The following is a 16,584-nucleotide window of genomic DNA, read 5'->3' as shown; positions in this document are numbered from 1 at the left end:
TGTCAAAACGTTATTCAGAGTGCCATTTGTTGTGTAAAGATGCATTCTATATAAACAAAAATACTATTCAGATTTGTTGTCCATACATCACATTTGATTCTAATAAAGATACAGTTGAAGGCAAAAGTATGTAACCCCCATTTGGGCCCTGTATAAGAAGAAATTATTACAAGAAGTGAAAGATGTGGCTGCAGACCCTTACTTGAAGCTTTGTTGTAATTAATATTCTGCTCACAGAGAAAACCCCAGCTCTTGAGCCGTCTACCGGTGATGAGACGATGACGGAGGAGGAGTGGAGTCTGCGTGTGGCCGAGCTCAACAAACACCAGGTTCCCTCATTATTTTTGATCCTTTCCCATTAATAACATAAATAAGTCTAATGTCAAACGTTTTATAGTACACTATATGGATTAAAGTATTGCGGCACCTGACCTTTCCTGCCATATGCGGTTCTTCTCCAAACTGTTACCACAAAGCTGGAGGCACACAATTGTATAAGACGTCTTTGGAGGCGGTATAATAGAATTTTGTGTTTACTTAAAACATAAACCTGTTCCAGCATGGCAATGCCCCTGTGCACAAAGCCAGCTCCATGAAGATCTGGTGTACATGGTTTGGAGTGGAAGATTTTAAGTGGCCTGCTATAGAGCTCTGATCTCAACCCTACTGAACACCTCTGGGATGAATTGGAACGCTGACTGCACGCCAGACCTCTTTACCTTACATCAGTACATGACTTTACTAACACTGTTTTGGCTGATGAGCACAAATCATAAGAGCAAATTGGGGCTCATAAAGCACATTCCATACTTTTGGCAATAAGGTGTATATTAATATTCTTTAGGATATTTAAGCTGCAGATTCGAGCGGACATAACTGAAATGAGGACAAGTCCTTGATGCAGTCGCACTTCAGTGTACTGTAAAGAGCTATAAACTTATCAGCTCCAAACTATCGAGGAGTTGGTTTAAATAGCACCCTGTCATACTCGTTGTGGTTTGCTGCTGTCTGTACAGTTTACAGTCTGTAGAAAGAACATTACTCATAATCTTACATTCCAGTTAGTTCTCACTCTCCAGTGTTCTGTATTGTTTAAAGACTATAATCACACTCTTGATGTCACCCAAATGAGGATGGGTTCCTCTTTTGAGTCTGGTTCCTCTCAAGGTTTCCTCCTCATAACATCTAATTGAGTTTTTCCTTGCTACAATCACCATGGCTGCTCATCAGGGATAAATACACATCGTTCACCTTAACTCTTTAAAATTGTGTAAAGCTGCTTTGAGACAATGTCTGTTGTGAAAAGTGCTATAGAAATAAACTTGACTTGATTGGACAGTCCAGTAAATACCAACTAGAGGTAAATATGAGTTGCCTAAATAATAAGACCAAAAAAATTTTTTTCAAACAGGAGACCATGGAGCAGATAAAGTCCAGCACAAAGGAGGTTTAAAAAAGGAACGAGGAGGAATAGGTCACAGTCAGGACTCCTGAGATGACACACTATTACTGGGAGAACCACATCATGTATTATTTTCTATCTTTGACCACATTTATCTATCATTGCTTTTTCTGTGTAACGACATTATAATCGTTTTAGGTTGACGTCCTTCTTTATGTCTGTGTTTGTGTGTCAATAAGTGCTGTACATTGTTTTTTATATACTATCATGCAAAGGTGCCCCAGCACTTTTTTTTTTTTTTTGTATTTGTATTTTTTTACTCAATGTTAAATTTTTTGTCACAATTTTTCAGTGTAGATTTAGATATACATTTTTTGCATATGATTGAGACAATGGCAGGCGATGGAGCAGAATAGTGAAGGAGGGAGACCTGCTGGAATGACACAGCTGTTACACCATGTCAGTTATATTACTTAGCGTATCAAGCCACGAGATAACATGAAGCGAGAGAGCGGAGTATGCCAACTCTCGGTACGCAAGTGCAATGTCAGCTAAGGTCTCCTTTTCGCACACTCGCTGTGTCCACGCAGACAAGACGGTCATAGTCTTGAGACCTTTCAAAAAGGTGCTAATATGGATTTCTTTCTTACTGTCTTTTTTAGCAGTGCAGCTTTCTTGCATCAGCATGCTCCTAGAGTACGTCTAGATCGCAGGTTAGAGAAAAAAAGAGTAGATTGTTTTTGCCGATGTGTATAGGAGCTCCACTCCTCCGTAAAACTGTGATTCTTCAGCTTTTTCGCGGAAAGAAAATGGTTTCTTCTCCAAAAACACAACAGGAATGTTTTCACAGCATGGATGCTCTGCTTCGCTTTGCGGAATTGCTTTATTTAGGAGTAGTTTGTGTTAAAGCGCTTTTGCTGTGCTCATTTCTGTCAGCAACATGTGAATAAAAAAAAAAAAGAAAAGAACAAAAAAGCAGAATGGGAATGAGTGTTAATGGGCTGATTGGAGCAGAATTGAGGGGAGTTGTTTTGCGTAGAGGCGAGCTAGCCAAACAAACAAACAAAAACCCCCAAACAACCAAAGTGTGATGTTACAAGTGTTTAAATGTTGTACAGATCCTCCAGGTAAAGCAGTACTCTGGACCCAGCAACATCGTCATACCTTTTATTTCATACAACTCTCAGATTGAAGATTAGACGATTAGATTCACGGTCACCTCTTTAGCTTTCAGGCTTTCTTACTGCATATGTGTGTGTATGTGTGTATGTGTGTGTGTGTGTGTGTGTGTGTGTGTGTGTGTGTGTGTGTGTGTGTGTGTGTGTGTATTTTCTCACATTCTTTTTCTTTTTTAATCCACTAATATCAAGTTTTTATGATACTGAGTGCCTTAAATATACACACGCAGACAGAATGGCCTTCTCTCATGTCTAATCACAGATCGTAGGATTCCATGAAGAACTTTGCAGTGTTATAGTAGTCAAGCAGAAGACCGACTAAGACAGAACAACACCATTTCAGTGTGAAGACGATCTTGTTAACACCGAATTGTATTTGGTTTTACTTGTATTATGACTATGTACTGTACATCAATAAAAGAAATACACACCACGGTTCAGCGTTTGATGCTCATTTATTTGCCTTGTTCTGTTTTTCATTAGATATTGAAAGTATGATTATATTGATTGACAGAGTTATTCTGTGGAGTGTGGTAGCTCAGTGGAGAAGATGTTGGATTTTGGATCAGAAGATCATGAGTTTAAATCCCATCAATACAAAGGGACTCCTGGGCCCTTAAGCAAAGCCCTTGAAACCCTCAGCTTTTCAGATTATATAATGGTAAGTTTCTCTGAATAAATGTCAGAAGATGTAAAGTCAGAATACATATTTGCATCTGTTATGCTGATGTGTTTAATGCAAAAAGTGACAAACGTATGAATTTGATATATATATATATATATATATATATATAGGATAATGGTGTGTAAAGGGGAGTTTTTTTATGTGCCACAGTGACCATTGGCTTACTAATCAGGAATAAACAAATTATGAGGAACTACCTTATATGCAATAAACTTACATTCTTTTAGCTAACCTTATTACAAACTTTATTTGTGTACTACAAACTTTAGTTGCTTCGAGTCAATGTCTATTTAAAAAAAAAAAAAAAAAGGCGCTATACAAATAAAAAACATGATCCATCAAATCTCTGTAGGCTTTCTAACTACATGGAAGTGATAAGACTCAAGCAAAAATAAATAAAAAAAAAAACCTTTGAACACCTTTTGCACATAGGAGTCAATATTACACATTTGCTTAAACACAACTAGAAATTATGGGTGATAATTAATAATCAGGGTCTTGAACACTGGATTGCTTTTTCTTTCTTTTACATTCCTCAAAGCTCTAAAAAAAAATGTCTTATTCTTATTTAAATTGAAAAACGTATTGAAAACTTTTCATCTTTTTTTACACATAGCATGTTTATGCTGAATTCACACTGAATTTGTAAAAATGCACACTTCAATTCTCCAGGTTGTTTCTACACATCCAAATTATTTCTTGAAAATAATCCGGATAGACTTTTTTGGGTCTTTGACAAAAGAACCTATTCACTTATGCACAAGTCAGATTTACAATCAGTGCATTTCTATTATAAATCAGATTTTTTGAAATAAAGTGCCTATGCATAATTTTAACAGCAAAAGATGCATGCATGCATTAAGTTATTTACAGATAAGCATTTGCACCATGTTTGCATTTGCAATGGAGCAGTGTAATATACCAGACTCTTGCAGCAGTTTGAGTGAGGTAAGCTCCATGCAATATTGCATAATAACATTTTAGAGAGCTTTCACATAATCAGCAGAAACATCAAACCTAACAAACTTTTGCATATAAAAGGTGACAGATTTATTGAACATGTTTTTCTGTTTTGGCTTCTTTTTTTTTTTTTGCTGCTCAGAGAAATGAAATCTAAACAGTAAAAACTTGAGCTCCATGTGCCAAGTGAAGGGTTAATCTAGACGTAGGCGTGAACAAGAGCTGGAGTTATAACCCCGGAACCTGAATAAACAAATCTTTCTATATTGAAATGAGTAGCGTGTGTTTTAATTATACAGGTTACGGGGCGGTGAGTCAGCTTACACTGTTTAATACTCGTGCATGTAGGTTTGAACTACAGTATTATGAGCTTCTCATGGGAGTGGAAGCTTCTCAAATTCCTGGACTGATCATGCTTTAAAGGCAGCTAGCTGAGTGCAAGGTTTTCGCACAAGGGCTTGTTTTCTTTGTAATTATTATCTATATATTTTACATATAGGAGCATGGATGCCATGGAAGGGGCTGAAGGTGGAGAACGCGTGCTGGATTTGTCCCATTTGAACTTGAACAGTGTGAATTTTGAGAGTCTGAGTGAGAAACGGAGGACTGAAACCACACAACTTCACCTCTGCTACAACAGACTGCCAGCGCTTCCGGTTGCCATCAGCCGCTTCTCGAGCCTCGAGTTCCTGGACGTGAGTAACAACGGGCTGTCGGTCCTGTGCGACGCCGTGACCGCCCTGACACGACTCAGGACCCTGGTTGCTAAAAACAACCGGCTGGATGAGTCCTCCATGCCCAAAGACCTCAGCTCCTTACACAGACTCGAGGTGGTCAATTTCAGCGGGAACCGCTTCGAGGAGATTCCCAAACAACTGCTCCAGTTACAGCGGCTACAGTCACTGTCCTTCGGAGGAAACCGCCTCAGACACATCCCTCATGAGATAGACAACCTCACCAGGTTTGGATCTTCTCTAACATATACATTACTTCTATATCTCAACCTCATCCATCCCTCCTGAGATAGACAACCTCACCAAGTCTGGATCTTCTCTAACATATACATTACATCCATATTTCATACTCATACCTCCTGAAATAGACAACCTCACCAGGTCTGGATCTTCTCCAATATATACCTTACATCCATATCTCGTACTCATACACATCCCTTTTGAAATAGACAACCTCACCAGGTCTGGATCTTCTCCAATATATACCTTACATCCATATCTCGTACTCATACACATCCCTTTTGAAATAGACAACCTCACCAGGTCTGGATCTTCTCCAATATATACCTTACATCCATATCTCGTACTCATACACATCCCTTTTGAAATAGACAACCTCCCCAGGTCTGGATCTTCTCTAATATATACATTACATCCATATCTCATACTCACACATCCCTCAGGAGATAGACAACCTCACCAGGTCTGGATCTTCTCTAAAATATGCTCGGACACGTTTCTCGAGATAAAGAGTCTCACCCGTTTAAAACTTTCTCTGCAATATACATTACATTCATGTATCTCCTACTCGGATATGTCTCTCCTGAGATAGAAAACCTCATCAGATCTGTATCTTCTCTATAATCTACATTTCAACTATATCTCCTACTCAGACACGTCCCACCTGAGATGGACAGTTTCACCACGTCTGGATCCGCTCTTTTTTTATTTATATATATATATATAAAATATTTTACATCCAAATCTCATGCTTAGACACATCTCTCCTGAGCTCGACAGCTTCACCAGGTCTGGATCTTCTCTATAATATACTCAGATATAGTCTTTCTGAGATAGACTGCTTCACCAGGTCTGGATCTTCTCTATAATATACATTACATACATGTGATTTCATAGTCAGAAACATACCCTCCTGAGAGAGATGGTCTCAGATAAATAAGAAATTACACCATCTATTTTAACTCTGTGGTCTTCATAATCTTATATAAGCAAACAAATACAATTAACTGCATAAAAAAAAAAAATGCAGGGCACTTGTAACTAAAAAGGGTCACCCATGTGTTACTGGTGAAATGCAGTGAGGTCTACATCATGCCCAGAAGAAAGGATATCAGCCCCAGTCTCAGAGAAGCATTTTGATGCTGCTCACTAATCTGGTGAAGGGTTATAAGGCCGTTTAAAAACAGTTTATCATACACTGTTCAGTGAGGATTGTGTACATCCTTTAACATGCTAACAGAAGACTTTAAGAATGAAACTGTGAGAAGGTCCACTTCTCAGAACAAAAAATTACTGTTGTTCTGATAAGTGGACCTTCTCGCAGTTTCATTCTTAAAGTCTTCTGTTAGCATGTTAAAGGCTTTTTTGTTGCCACACAATTAGTAATAAAAACTGTAAATGGTTAGGAAAAGGCTTTTTTTTCCCATAGGAAAAATATTCAGCAAAATTGCATCTGAACAAAATGCAAGATTTCTGGAACAATAGAAATCCATCTCCACAATTTCTTCTTGTTCCAACAAAGCTGATTAATAACCTGTTACCAGGCACAGAGCGAAACATCTAGAGCAGAGTATGTTATTGAGGCTTGACTGCTACTGTAAGGAGCCACTGGACACACCGAGTGCTGAATTGGTGTTTTGCTCTGTGAGCTACTTGACATTCTGCTGCTGCTTCCTCCCTCTCCACCGCTACTAAAATAAAAAACCTCAGCACAAGGGTTTTCCTCACAGCAATGGAGAATCAGGAGCGACATAAAGACATATATAAATTTCAGACCCAAAATCATACAATTTAAGCAGATTGTATGTGTTATTTCCACTATAGTGAAGACCAAAGTTGAGTAGAGGTCGAGCGATATGGGTTTTTCTCTGGCCGATGTCGATATTAAGAAATCAGGGCAGCTGATGGTCGAAATGTTTGGCAAATTACATAAAAGGATAAAAAAAAAAAAAAAAAACCACAATATCGTATTAAATTGACATAACGTCTAGATGAATTCACTACGGTACCGTAGGGGCTGCGTCCAAAATTTGCGGATTTTCTAGGGGGGTCTCAGAACACAACCCCTGGGAGTTCCGCGGGATTTACAGTTCTCGCTCTTTCGGTTTCCCTTTTTAGACGTCGAATGCAGACTACTGCCACCTGCTGGTATGGGAGAGTTATGTTCTCTCAAGCAAGCGCAGCACAGTTTTGTTGTCAAATGCGCCTGTTTAATAATCAGTCTAGTTTGCAGCACGATCAGTTGATGACGATTACACCGAAAATATCTAAAAACCGCCCGATCAATCGGTTCCCCTCTGTGATTGAGTGATGGTGAACATTGTCACTGTCTCTCAGGCTATAAGGAAAGAACGTGTATGCAGTGCACCCTTGATACTCGCGGAGGTTACGTTCTATGACCCCTCATGAGCAAATATATGTACAGGCAGAACATCACCCAATTGAAAGAAGTTTGTGAAAGAGGGAGGTGTGACCATCCTTCAATATCTGGAGACTTGCCCTGGTTCCAGGCTGGGTTGATTCTCTCCACACTCTAAAGGCATTGTAGACAGAGATCACTTTTCATTCCAGTAAAAAGAGTGTCCATATCATCATCTGTTAATTTATGGCTTGGATCATATTTAGTGTGGTCTTCTATATTCTCTTCTTGAGTTTTAAACATATCTGATCCCAGGGGTCATACACAGTGAAACGTTTGCTGAGGGTGATGGTGCGAAAGGGAATATGTGAGGTAAATGTTATGAAGGGGAAAAGAATAGAGGAACAATTTTATACAAGAATTTTCCAAGAGCAAAAAAGATGGCGTTCTTACGAGGAACCAATGAGAATGAGGAACTGATGAGGTGCTTATGGTTGTGCTTATGTAGCCCAAGAAAGACTGTAATTCCGGGTCAGACACGCAGTGTAGTGAGAGAGTGACGTGGAGAACAAATCATTTTCCTTCCACGAGAGCAGCATGTGAACGTTGACCACTCAATATACCTTATCTTAATGTTTCAGTGTCTCACACACACACACACACACACACACACACACACACACACACACACACACACAAGCTATGGCCAAACTTTATAACCCATTACTGATTCAAGAGACGTTGTACTTTTACAGTTGTTTCTCAACAGCACGTCTGGACGTCTGCGATTTGTTTTATTGATTTATGAAGTAGGACCGGCTGAGCGCAAGTTCCTGACATTCTGGATAAAGTCAGATCGATTCTGACTGTTAATGTTTGTGACAGACACACATCTCTGTTCTAGAGTCCAATTTTCTTACTTACAGGAAACATACGCATGCCATGTGATCGACTATGATCCTTTGACCTCTGTTCAGACTGGTAGGAAGTACAAACCTAAAAAGGTTTTAGAGTGGATTTTTGCTTCCTGTTACAGAATTGCGTTGAGGAAATTTTTTGCTTATACTTTGGGTGTGTTTGAAATGGGGGGGGGGGAGGCTTTTGTAAAGGACACTTTTATCTGGCGTTCGCAGATTTGATTGGATTCTCAGGTTGTTTTGAGCAAAATTGCATGTTTGCATGTTTCACAACATAAGAAAAAAAACGACAAAAGAACACAATTACATGACCAACTTATCTTGCATACTTCTATTTGAAATCTCTATGGGTTGGGAGTTTGATCTGCAACGAAATAGACCTTCCTGAGATGGAAGACTTTTATATAGTCACAATGCACCTTCGATTATAAATTATATTCATCATCTGAAATTTCAGTCGTGCCATTTCACGTGTTGTGAAAAACCAAACTCTCAGCACTCCGGTGTTTAAGCGAAGTATGTGCCGAGTCAGCAAATCCAAATCACTCCAGCTGATTAGGTAAGAAAAGACTCCCTGATTTTGATAAAATTCTTCAGGAAATGTTAGAATACATTTTTAGACCCAGGATTTCACTATGGTTTTTGGGAGAATGAATCTCTTCAGCCCTTGTTGGGGTATTTAAGGGGTGTTTTTAAAGTCTGATAATGGCCTCCTTCAGGCCACAGAAGACAGTTTAATGTCGATTTACAGCTGAACAAAGTACAGTGGCAGTTCGGGGGTAATCTACAGTTGGGATTTTACAAAGGAGCTGGGGGTCATAACACACTTTATCATTAGAAAGGGGTTGCACTGGGAAAAGGGTCTTATATATTTTACACGTTTTTAAAGGGAAACCTTATTTTAAGAGCTTGTATTCGTTATTTTAGTGACTTATTTATGGGCTCCTTACATGGCACTCGAGGCATACAGTTAACAACAATTAGCAATTTAGAATGAAAAAACAAATAAGAAAACAAGATTTGAAAGTGGAGAAATAGTTGTTGTGGTGAATATCATGAAGTAGATTCCACAAATAAGAAGCAGCGTGGCTAAAGCTTAAGATCCCGTAGATTCCAAATGAATACTAGGAAGAAATAAGGAGAATCAGGACATCATACACATTACTATAACTACTGTATGTTTGACATTTTAACAGAGTGTAGCATGACTTAAAAACATGTAACCTGAAAAAGACTCACTTTTTTCCCCATGAAAAGAAGCTTGGAGTTGTTTATTGTGTTTACTTTTGCACATTCGTCATGGCTCCCCCTGGTGGTTATAAAGTGTATGGCTTGTGTGTATGGTTTGACGGTATGGATATCGTTATTGCGCCTTATGGTATTATGAATTGTGTGTGGGGGTGGTGGTTGTTTTTAGTGTGTCACACAGCTATCTCACCCCATGTGTAGGCTTTACTCTTAGTAAATGTTCAGGTTAGTTCTTGAGGTTTGCAGTTTATTTCAGAACACACACACATATTCCCACTTGTCCCACTGGGCCACATTACACACTGGGTCAATCCATTAAAGCGACCTGCCCCGTTTCTTTCCGTGTGTGTGTGGAGAGAGAGACTCGGCTCGGCAGCCTCTACAGGAGAATGGGTCATTGATAAAGGAATGAATGGCTGTGTTCAAGGAAACCAACACTGCATGCTTAGAAGAGTAGAGAAAGCAGGACAGCTCACACACATCCTTTGCTCGCTCTTTTTCTCACACACACACACACACGCACACACTTTCTTGTCTCTTCCTTTCTCAGGCTAATAGAGAAAAGATTTTGTGAAAAGGTTTGTGTGCGCTTGTGTGTTTGTAACATGTTGGACTCAATAGTAATACGATGCTGGTGTGTTTGAATGTGTACACGGGGACCCTTTCATATACCACAAACCCACACACAAATTAAATAGCTGTATCCCTGAGGACTATTTAAAACTTGAATTGCATACAGCCTGAAGTGAAGCTTTAGTTCACGTGACAATAACAGTAACATCATTATTAATGCAGGTCTTTTCTTTCCGCAAATCCTGGAATAAGGACTTTTCCTCCTTTTTTACGCATAATTAGCATTATAATGAACATAAGCAGAATTGTAAACTTTACAAATCGTAGTGGGATATTCAGGTGCATGCGGTTAAAGGAAAGAGAAATGGTGTAGTGTATCATTATTGCTGTCACTGAGCGTGTGTGTGTGTGTTTCTGCAGTTTGGAGCTGCTGTATTTGGGAGGAAACATGATCTCATCCATCCCAGTGGAACTGGCGAACCTGCCTGTGCTCAGCTATCTAGCTCTGTGTGACAACCGCATCCAGAGCATCCCACCCCAGTTTACCAGGTACGAACACACACACACACACACACACACACACACACCGATTCAATTCAATAGTTTTATTTGTATAGTGCTCTTAACAATGGACATTGTCTTAAAGTAGCTTTACGTAAATAAATACATTTCAGCTCCATAAACAAGTCCCTATTTTAGTTTATCCGTAATGAGCAAGCCAGCGGCAAGGAAAAACTCCCTGAGATGGTATGAAGAGCAAACCTTGAGAGAAATCGGACTCAAAAGCGAACCCATTCTTATCTGGGTGACTCCGAATGTCCAGAAAATTTAGTTCCATCATTGTTGCAAAACTTCATGGAAGTTGCAGCCCTGTGCCGTTGTAGCAGTTAATTACAGTCCAGTTCTATCTTTATGGTGCTTTTTGGTTCCTCTACAGTAACGTCCTGGATCTTTAGGTTGTTCATGTGGAATTATTCTTAACTGCACCAAGTGGTCTTCTTTTTAAGTCCCTTAGAACTGCACAAGGCACTTGGTTATCTTTCATCATTCATCCTTTGCACTCTACTGTTTCCAACCCAGTCTTTTTCTCTCTTTATCTCTCCCTGACTGAGATACTCATTCTCTTTCTTTCTTTCTTTCTTTCTCTCTTCTACTCTCTCTGTCTCCCTCTATCTCTCTTTCTCAATGTCTCACTATCCCTCTGTTTCCTCCCCTATGTTGTTTCTTACTCTATCAGTGTCTCTCTCTCTCTCTTCGGGGTTCTCTGTCTCTCTCATTATCTTTTTCTGTTCAGTTCCTCTCGTATCTCTCTTTGCATATGTCCCAATAAAAATAATTGTGACGACAAAATAAACGTAACGATTTCTGTCTCTTTCTCACTCTCCTTTCTCCAGGCTCCACTCCCTGCGCTCGCTCAGCCTCCACAATAATCTCCTGACCTATTTGCCACGTGAAATCCTCAGCCTAGTGCAGCTCCAGGAGCTCAGTCTCCGTGGCAATCCACTAGTCGTGCGCTTCATTAAGGACATGACCTATGACCCTCCGTCGCTGCTGGAGCTGGCGGGTCGCACCGTTAAAACCCGTAACCTCCGCTACTCGGAGAAGGACCTCCCCGGGGACCTTGTCAAATACCTGGACCTGGCCAGCAAGTGCCCTAACCCCAAGTGTGGAGGTGAGACATTGTGAGATGGAGAAGTCTCCCAGCTTTACATTAGTTGTGAAAGGGACTATAGAGAACAATAGATCTGTAGAACACTATACATTTAATGCAACAGTTCCTGTAGTTGTTGCGCATTTGTATTAGGTTTTCATTGGAGTCGCAGCATTTTCTCAAAGGCACCAGATTTGGTCAAAAGTATGTGGACACATGAAAAGAATAATATAACAATATATTTAGTCCCCGTTTGCTACAATAATAACCTCCACTCCTCTGGGAAGATGTACACCTAGATTTTGGAGATTTGTGCGTTAGTAAAGTCAGGTTCTGATGTGGTCAGAAGGACGGTAAGAACCACGGATGGTTTGAGAAGTCAGTCATCTCAATTCGTTCGTCCACATAGGAGACGACGAGCTTTTGTTGGTCACGTATACGTTACAGCACAGTGATATTCTTTCGCTGCGTATCAGAGCGGAAGCTGGGGTCAGAGCGCAGGGTCAGCCATGATAAAGGGCCCAAGTGTTGCGGCTTGGCAAGCCCGGGTCTCGAACCCCCGACCTTCCGATCAGTAACCCAGAACCTTAATCACTGCGCTACCACTCCCCCTTAAAAATATAAAAAGTAGTGTGTATATATAAACCTGTATAATATGAATTTAATTTGTATATATATCACTTCCTCTGCAGGTGTGTACTTTGACTCATGCGTGCGCCACATCAAGTTTGTGGATTTTTGCGGGAAGTACCGGCTGCCGCTCATGCACTACCTGTGCTCCCCAGAATGCACCTCTCCCTGCAGCTCCAACCCTCAGAGTGACGCCGACTCGGACGACGACCACACCGTCCCAGCCGATCGGCTGCAGAGAGTTCTGCTAGGATAATGCGCATGCGTGCACACGCATAACACACACACACACACACACACAGTCTCTTACTGGTGCTGCTTCTTCAAACGCACTAAATTTTGTAGCTCACCTGATTGGGTCAGTCATCGAAAGCCAAAAATTTGTTTAATTGAGCTCAAGTACACTGATTCTGCCTTTCAGTACTGCTCACAACAAACCCTCTGTAAGAGCCATTACACACTTGTTTTTGACACAATTAATGATTGAGAAATGAGGCTTCATCATATTCCTCAGTTATGATGCTCCAGTTCTTCTCATGATGATTGAATGATGTTCGAATGTTCCGCAATCGCAAGCTTTTCAGATTACACTCCAGCGTGCACACACTCCGAATTCAAATTAGGCGAGGGTTGTGTTCAAAGCCGTACTGAAACACAGTAGCTGTTCAGCACGCACCCGGTATCTCCATGTGCCTTAATTAGAGGGACGTCACTTCCTGTTTACTTTCATCACCTGTTCTGACTGAGATGTAACAGACTTTATCTTTTTTTTTTTTTTTTTTTTGCCTGCGGATTTTATTTTTACACCCCTGGGGTCCATGTGGTGCTAAAATGATGACACTGGCATTAAAGTATCATTAGGGATGCACATTTTTTAGTACCCCGTAATATCCATACTGATGCTGATGATAAAATGGAGTTTTATTAGTCTTTTTGCAGTCTTGAGTCTGTCAAAACTTTGGAAACAGTCTTTTTTTTTTTTCACTTAGAGACCCATGCATGTTCCTTTTGTTTCTATGAAACAAACTTGGTTATTTAACAGTATGAAGATTTACTGTGATCAAATAAATATATAAACGTACAAACGTGAAATATTTTCATTGAAGAATTCTCCCTTAGCATGAAGAACCGCTTTACACACTCGTTGCATCCGGACAGTAAGTTTCTCCAAACATTTAACCGAAATACAGTCAACTCTTGAAAAAATTGCTAAATAACACTTGCAGAGCTTGGATGTACACTTCGGGGGCATTTTCTTGTTCTGTGGTGAAATTGTTTCCAATTAGCCTCAGTCCAGACTGAATTGCGTAGGGTGTATGGAATAGGAGCCATGTTGTGTATTATTATTATTATTTATTTATTTATTTTTTCTTTTCAGTTTTCCATTCACCCAGAATAAGTCTCCAACTTTCCCTGCTCTAAAACAACCTCAAAACATTAAGCTTCATGTTTGACTGTGGGGGTGAGGCAATCTGCTAATATGTTCTCTCCTGTTCTTCATCTTACATACGTTCTTATGTAAGGAACATGAATGCAGTAAACAGTGTGTTTCCAAAGTTTTGACTCTCACTGCATGCTTTCTGGTTTAGAAAAGTGTGTGTGTGTGTGTGTGTGTGTGTGTGTGTGTGTGTGTGTGTGTGTGTGTGTGTGTGTGTGTGTGTGTGTGTGTGTGTGTGTGTGTGTGTGTGTGTGTGTGTGTGTGTGTGTGTGTGTGTGTGTGTGTACTTGCATTAGGCTTGTTTTGTCACTTTTAATAATGTTATGAAGTGTTAAAATTGTCTTTGTTTTAAAAAAATCAATTCAAGAAGAACATAACTGGCAAAGAGCTTCTTTTTTTTTCTTTTTTCTTTCCCTTCTCAAACTAGACTATGCTGCAGTGTTGGAAACTCTTCATCCTACATGGAGGAACTTTCACACTGAGATGGAGCACAGATCATGGCCTTTTCCTGTCCTCTTTTCCAAAGCATATTTATATATACATTTTACAAATGCATGTAAACCAGCATGCTCTCTGACACAAACTAGAATCTGTGCATCCCTAATTTTTTTCTTTTCTTTAGATGATTAGAACCAGCGCCTTTGTATATGTGTAAAGAAAAAAAAAAAAAAAGGTTTCCTCTTGCAGGTTTTTGCTGCTCTGTGAGAGACTTTGTAGTGATGTTTGTATAACGCACATACCTTTTTAGATTTTTTTGAATCTAACAATTAGACTGTGAATTATACAAAAGATGTTGTTGTTGATGATGAGTGACTGAGTGTATGTGTGATAGTAAGAAACCTCTGTGGCCTTGTAATGACTTCTCGTATGCCTTTAACAGCTGGTCACAGAAATCTTTCACTTTGTGCCTTCGCTGTCTCCTAAGATAGCTGTTACACCCCTTTCACAGGCTAATCCTAATAACCGAGGAGAGACCGAGTAGAACATGGGGTTAAAAAAAAAAAAAACCTTTCTGGGGTCATCATTGTCGGTCAGTAATGCAAGGGTTGAACTAAGATTCTCATTATAGTGTTCTAATTCCATGCAAGACTTCTGTAACGGTGTATAACAAACTTGTAATTTCACCTTTGGTATATTTGGACGAGGTTTTTTAATTTTCAACATTTTAAAACAATTCAAAACAGGACATTTGATGAATTAAAAAATAACAATAATTTATTTAAAAATGTATTTAATGGTACTTATTGTCCATAGGCACATCTTTACTATTCAAAAACATTAGACGTTATTTTAAAAAGTCAGGGGGAAAAAATATGTAGCACCTTAATATTTCAGCTCTTTGTGTGTGGTGTTTTTTTTTTATTTTTTATTTTTTTTTATTAATTTTACAGGTGATCTTAACAACACATTCAATAGTGATTTGCATCTGGAAGAACCGTTTTTTACTCACCAAGTGTTGCTTTTGCTTTATGTAACCCATTTCATCACTTGTTCTGCATCTTTTTGATTTGAATAGAGTATATTTTATTTAAAATGATGAAGGCAAAATTCATCACTACACTTTCCTTCTAATTGATAGTCAAGATGCACTTTGTCACCTAATATAGTAAAAATATAAAAGCATAGTGAAGAGTTTTATTTCAAAAGAGAAAAATGTTTGTTTTCTTTCCCTTCAGGAGAATCTTATAGCCTTATGTACATCATTTTATTTCCAGTGTTAAAAAAAAAAAAAAGAAAAAAAAGCTGAGAATCTGTTTTTACAGTCACCATCCACTATAGGCAAAAGTTTGTGGACACCTGAGCATAAAATTATGTTCTTTTCAAAGAACAGTCTCTTCTGGTAAGATGTTTAACTATATATCGGAGTGTGCTTTTGGAGATTTGTGCTTATTCAGACACAAGATCGCTAGTAAAGACTTGATTTGACCTGGGATGCAGTCAGTGTTCACATTGATCTCTTCCATAGGGTTGAGGTCAGAGCTCTAAGAGGCCACTCAAGATCTTCCACTCCAACCCATGTACGGCAGATCTTCACGGAGCTGGCTTTGTGCACAGGAACTGGTTTGAGTCTCTTAGTTCAAGTGAAGGGAAAATGTAATGCTAATGTATGCAAAGGCATCATATTCAACTGTGTGATAACAGTTTGGGGAAGAACCATATATGGCTGGAAACGTCATCTGTCTCAATACTTTTGTTTGTATTCATTTATAAAGACAAGTGTGAATTCATATACAGCTAGTCTTGCTGGAGTCTCTACTTGCACTTTTTTTTTTTTTTACACTTAAAGCATTTGGCAGATGCCCTTATGCAGACCAACTTACATTTATCTCATTCATACCTTTAGGGTTAAGGGTCTGGCTCAGGGGCCCAGGGGTGGCAGCTTGGTGTGGTTAGGATTTGAACTCATGACCTTCGGATCCAAAGTTCAATGACTTAACTAATAAACTAATGAAACTCAACAAAATTGAGATGAATATACTGTAAGATACTCTGGATGAGGGCATCTGCCAAATGCCATTAATGTTAATACAAGTATATGGATATGATGGTTAGAAGTCCACAAACTTCT

General features: G+C 39.3%; 2 protein-coding genes across 2 annotated transcripts in view; both read left to right on the top strand.

The window, feature by feature from the left end:
• Positions 1-3,013, top strand: part of fstl1b (follistatin-like 1b) — a 60,768-nt gene extending 57,755 nt beyond the window's left edge. The window contains exons 10-11 of the mRNA XM_083537157.1: positions 238-329; positions 1,412-3,013. Coding sequence (XP_083393283.1) covers positions 238-329; positions 1,412-1,453 — 134 coding nt within the window. The 3' untranslated portion in view covers positions 1,454-3,013. The remainder of the gene's footprint in view (positions 1-237; positions 330-1,411) is intronic.
• Positions 3,014-4,509: 1,496 nt separating this feature from the next.
• lrrc58b (leucine rich repeat containing 58b) lies at positions 4,510-15,094 on the top strand. Its single transcript, XM_083535998.1, has 4 exons — positions 4,510-5,186; positions 10,717-10,845; positions 11,691-11,968; positions 12,640-15,094. The coding sequence occupies exons 1-4, from the start codon at positions 4,729-4,731 to the stop codon at positions 12,831-12,833; spliced, it is 1,059 nt and encodes a 352-aa protein (XP_083392124.1). The 5' UTR covers positions 4,510-4,728; the 3' UTR covers positions 12,834-15,094.
• The last annotated feature ends 1,490 nt before the right edge of the window (positions 15,095-16,584 follow it).

Source organism: Silurus aristotelis, assembly GCF_946808225.1.
Source record: "Silurus aristotelis genome assembly, chromosome: 3".
NCBI classification, from domain to species: Eukaryota; Metazoa; Chordata; class Actinopteri; order Siluriformes; family Siluridae; genus Silurus; species Silurus aristotelis.
Note: the sequence above shows the minus strand (reverse complement) of the source record. Positions and strands in the feature narration are given on the sequence as shown.

Coding starts and splice junctions, on each gene's coding strand:
- lrrc58b (XM_083535998.1), top strand. CDS start 4,729: ATGGATGCCATGGAAGGGGCTGAAGGTGGAGAACGCGTGCTGGATTTG. Junction 5,187..10,716: donor GAGATAGACAACCTCACCAG/GTTTGGATCTTC, acceptor GTGTTTCTGCAG/TTTGGAGCTGCTGTATTTGG. Junction 10,846..11,690: donor ATCCCACCCCAGTTTACCAG/GTACGAACACAC, acceptor TCCTTTCTCCAG/GCTCCACTCCCTGCGCTCGC.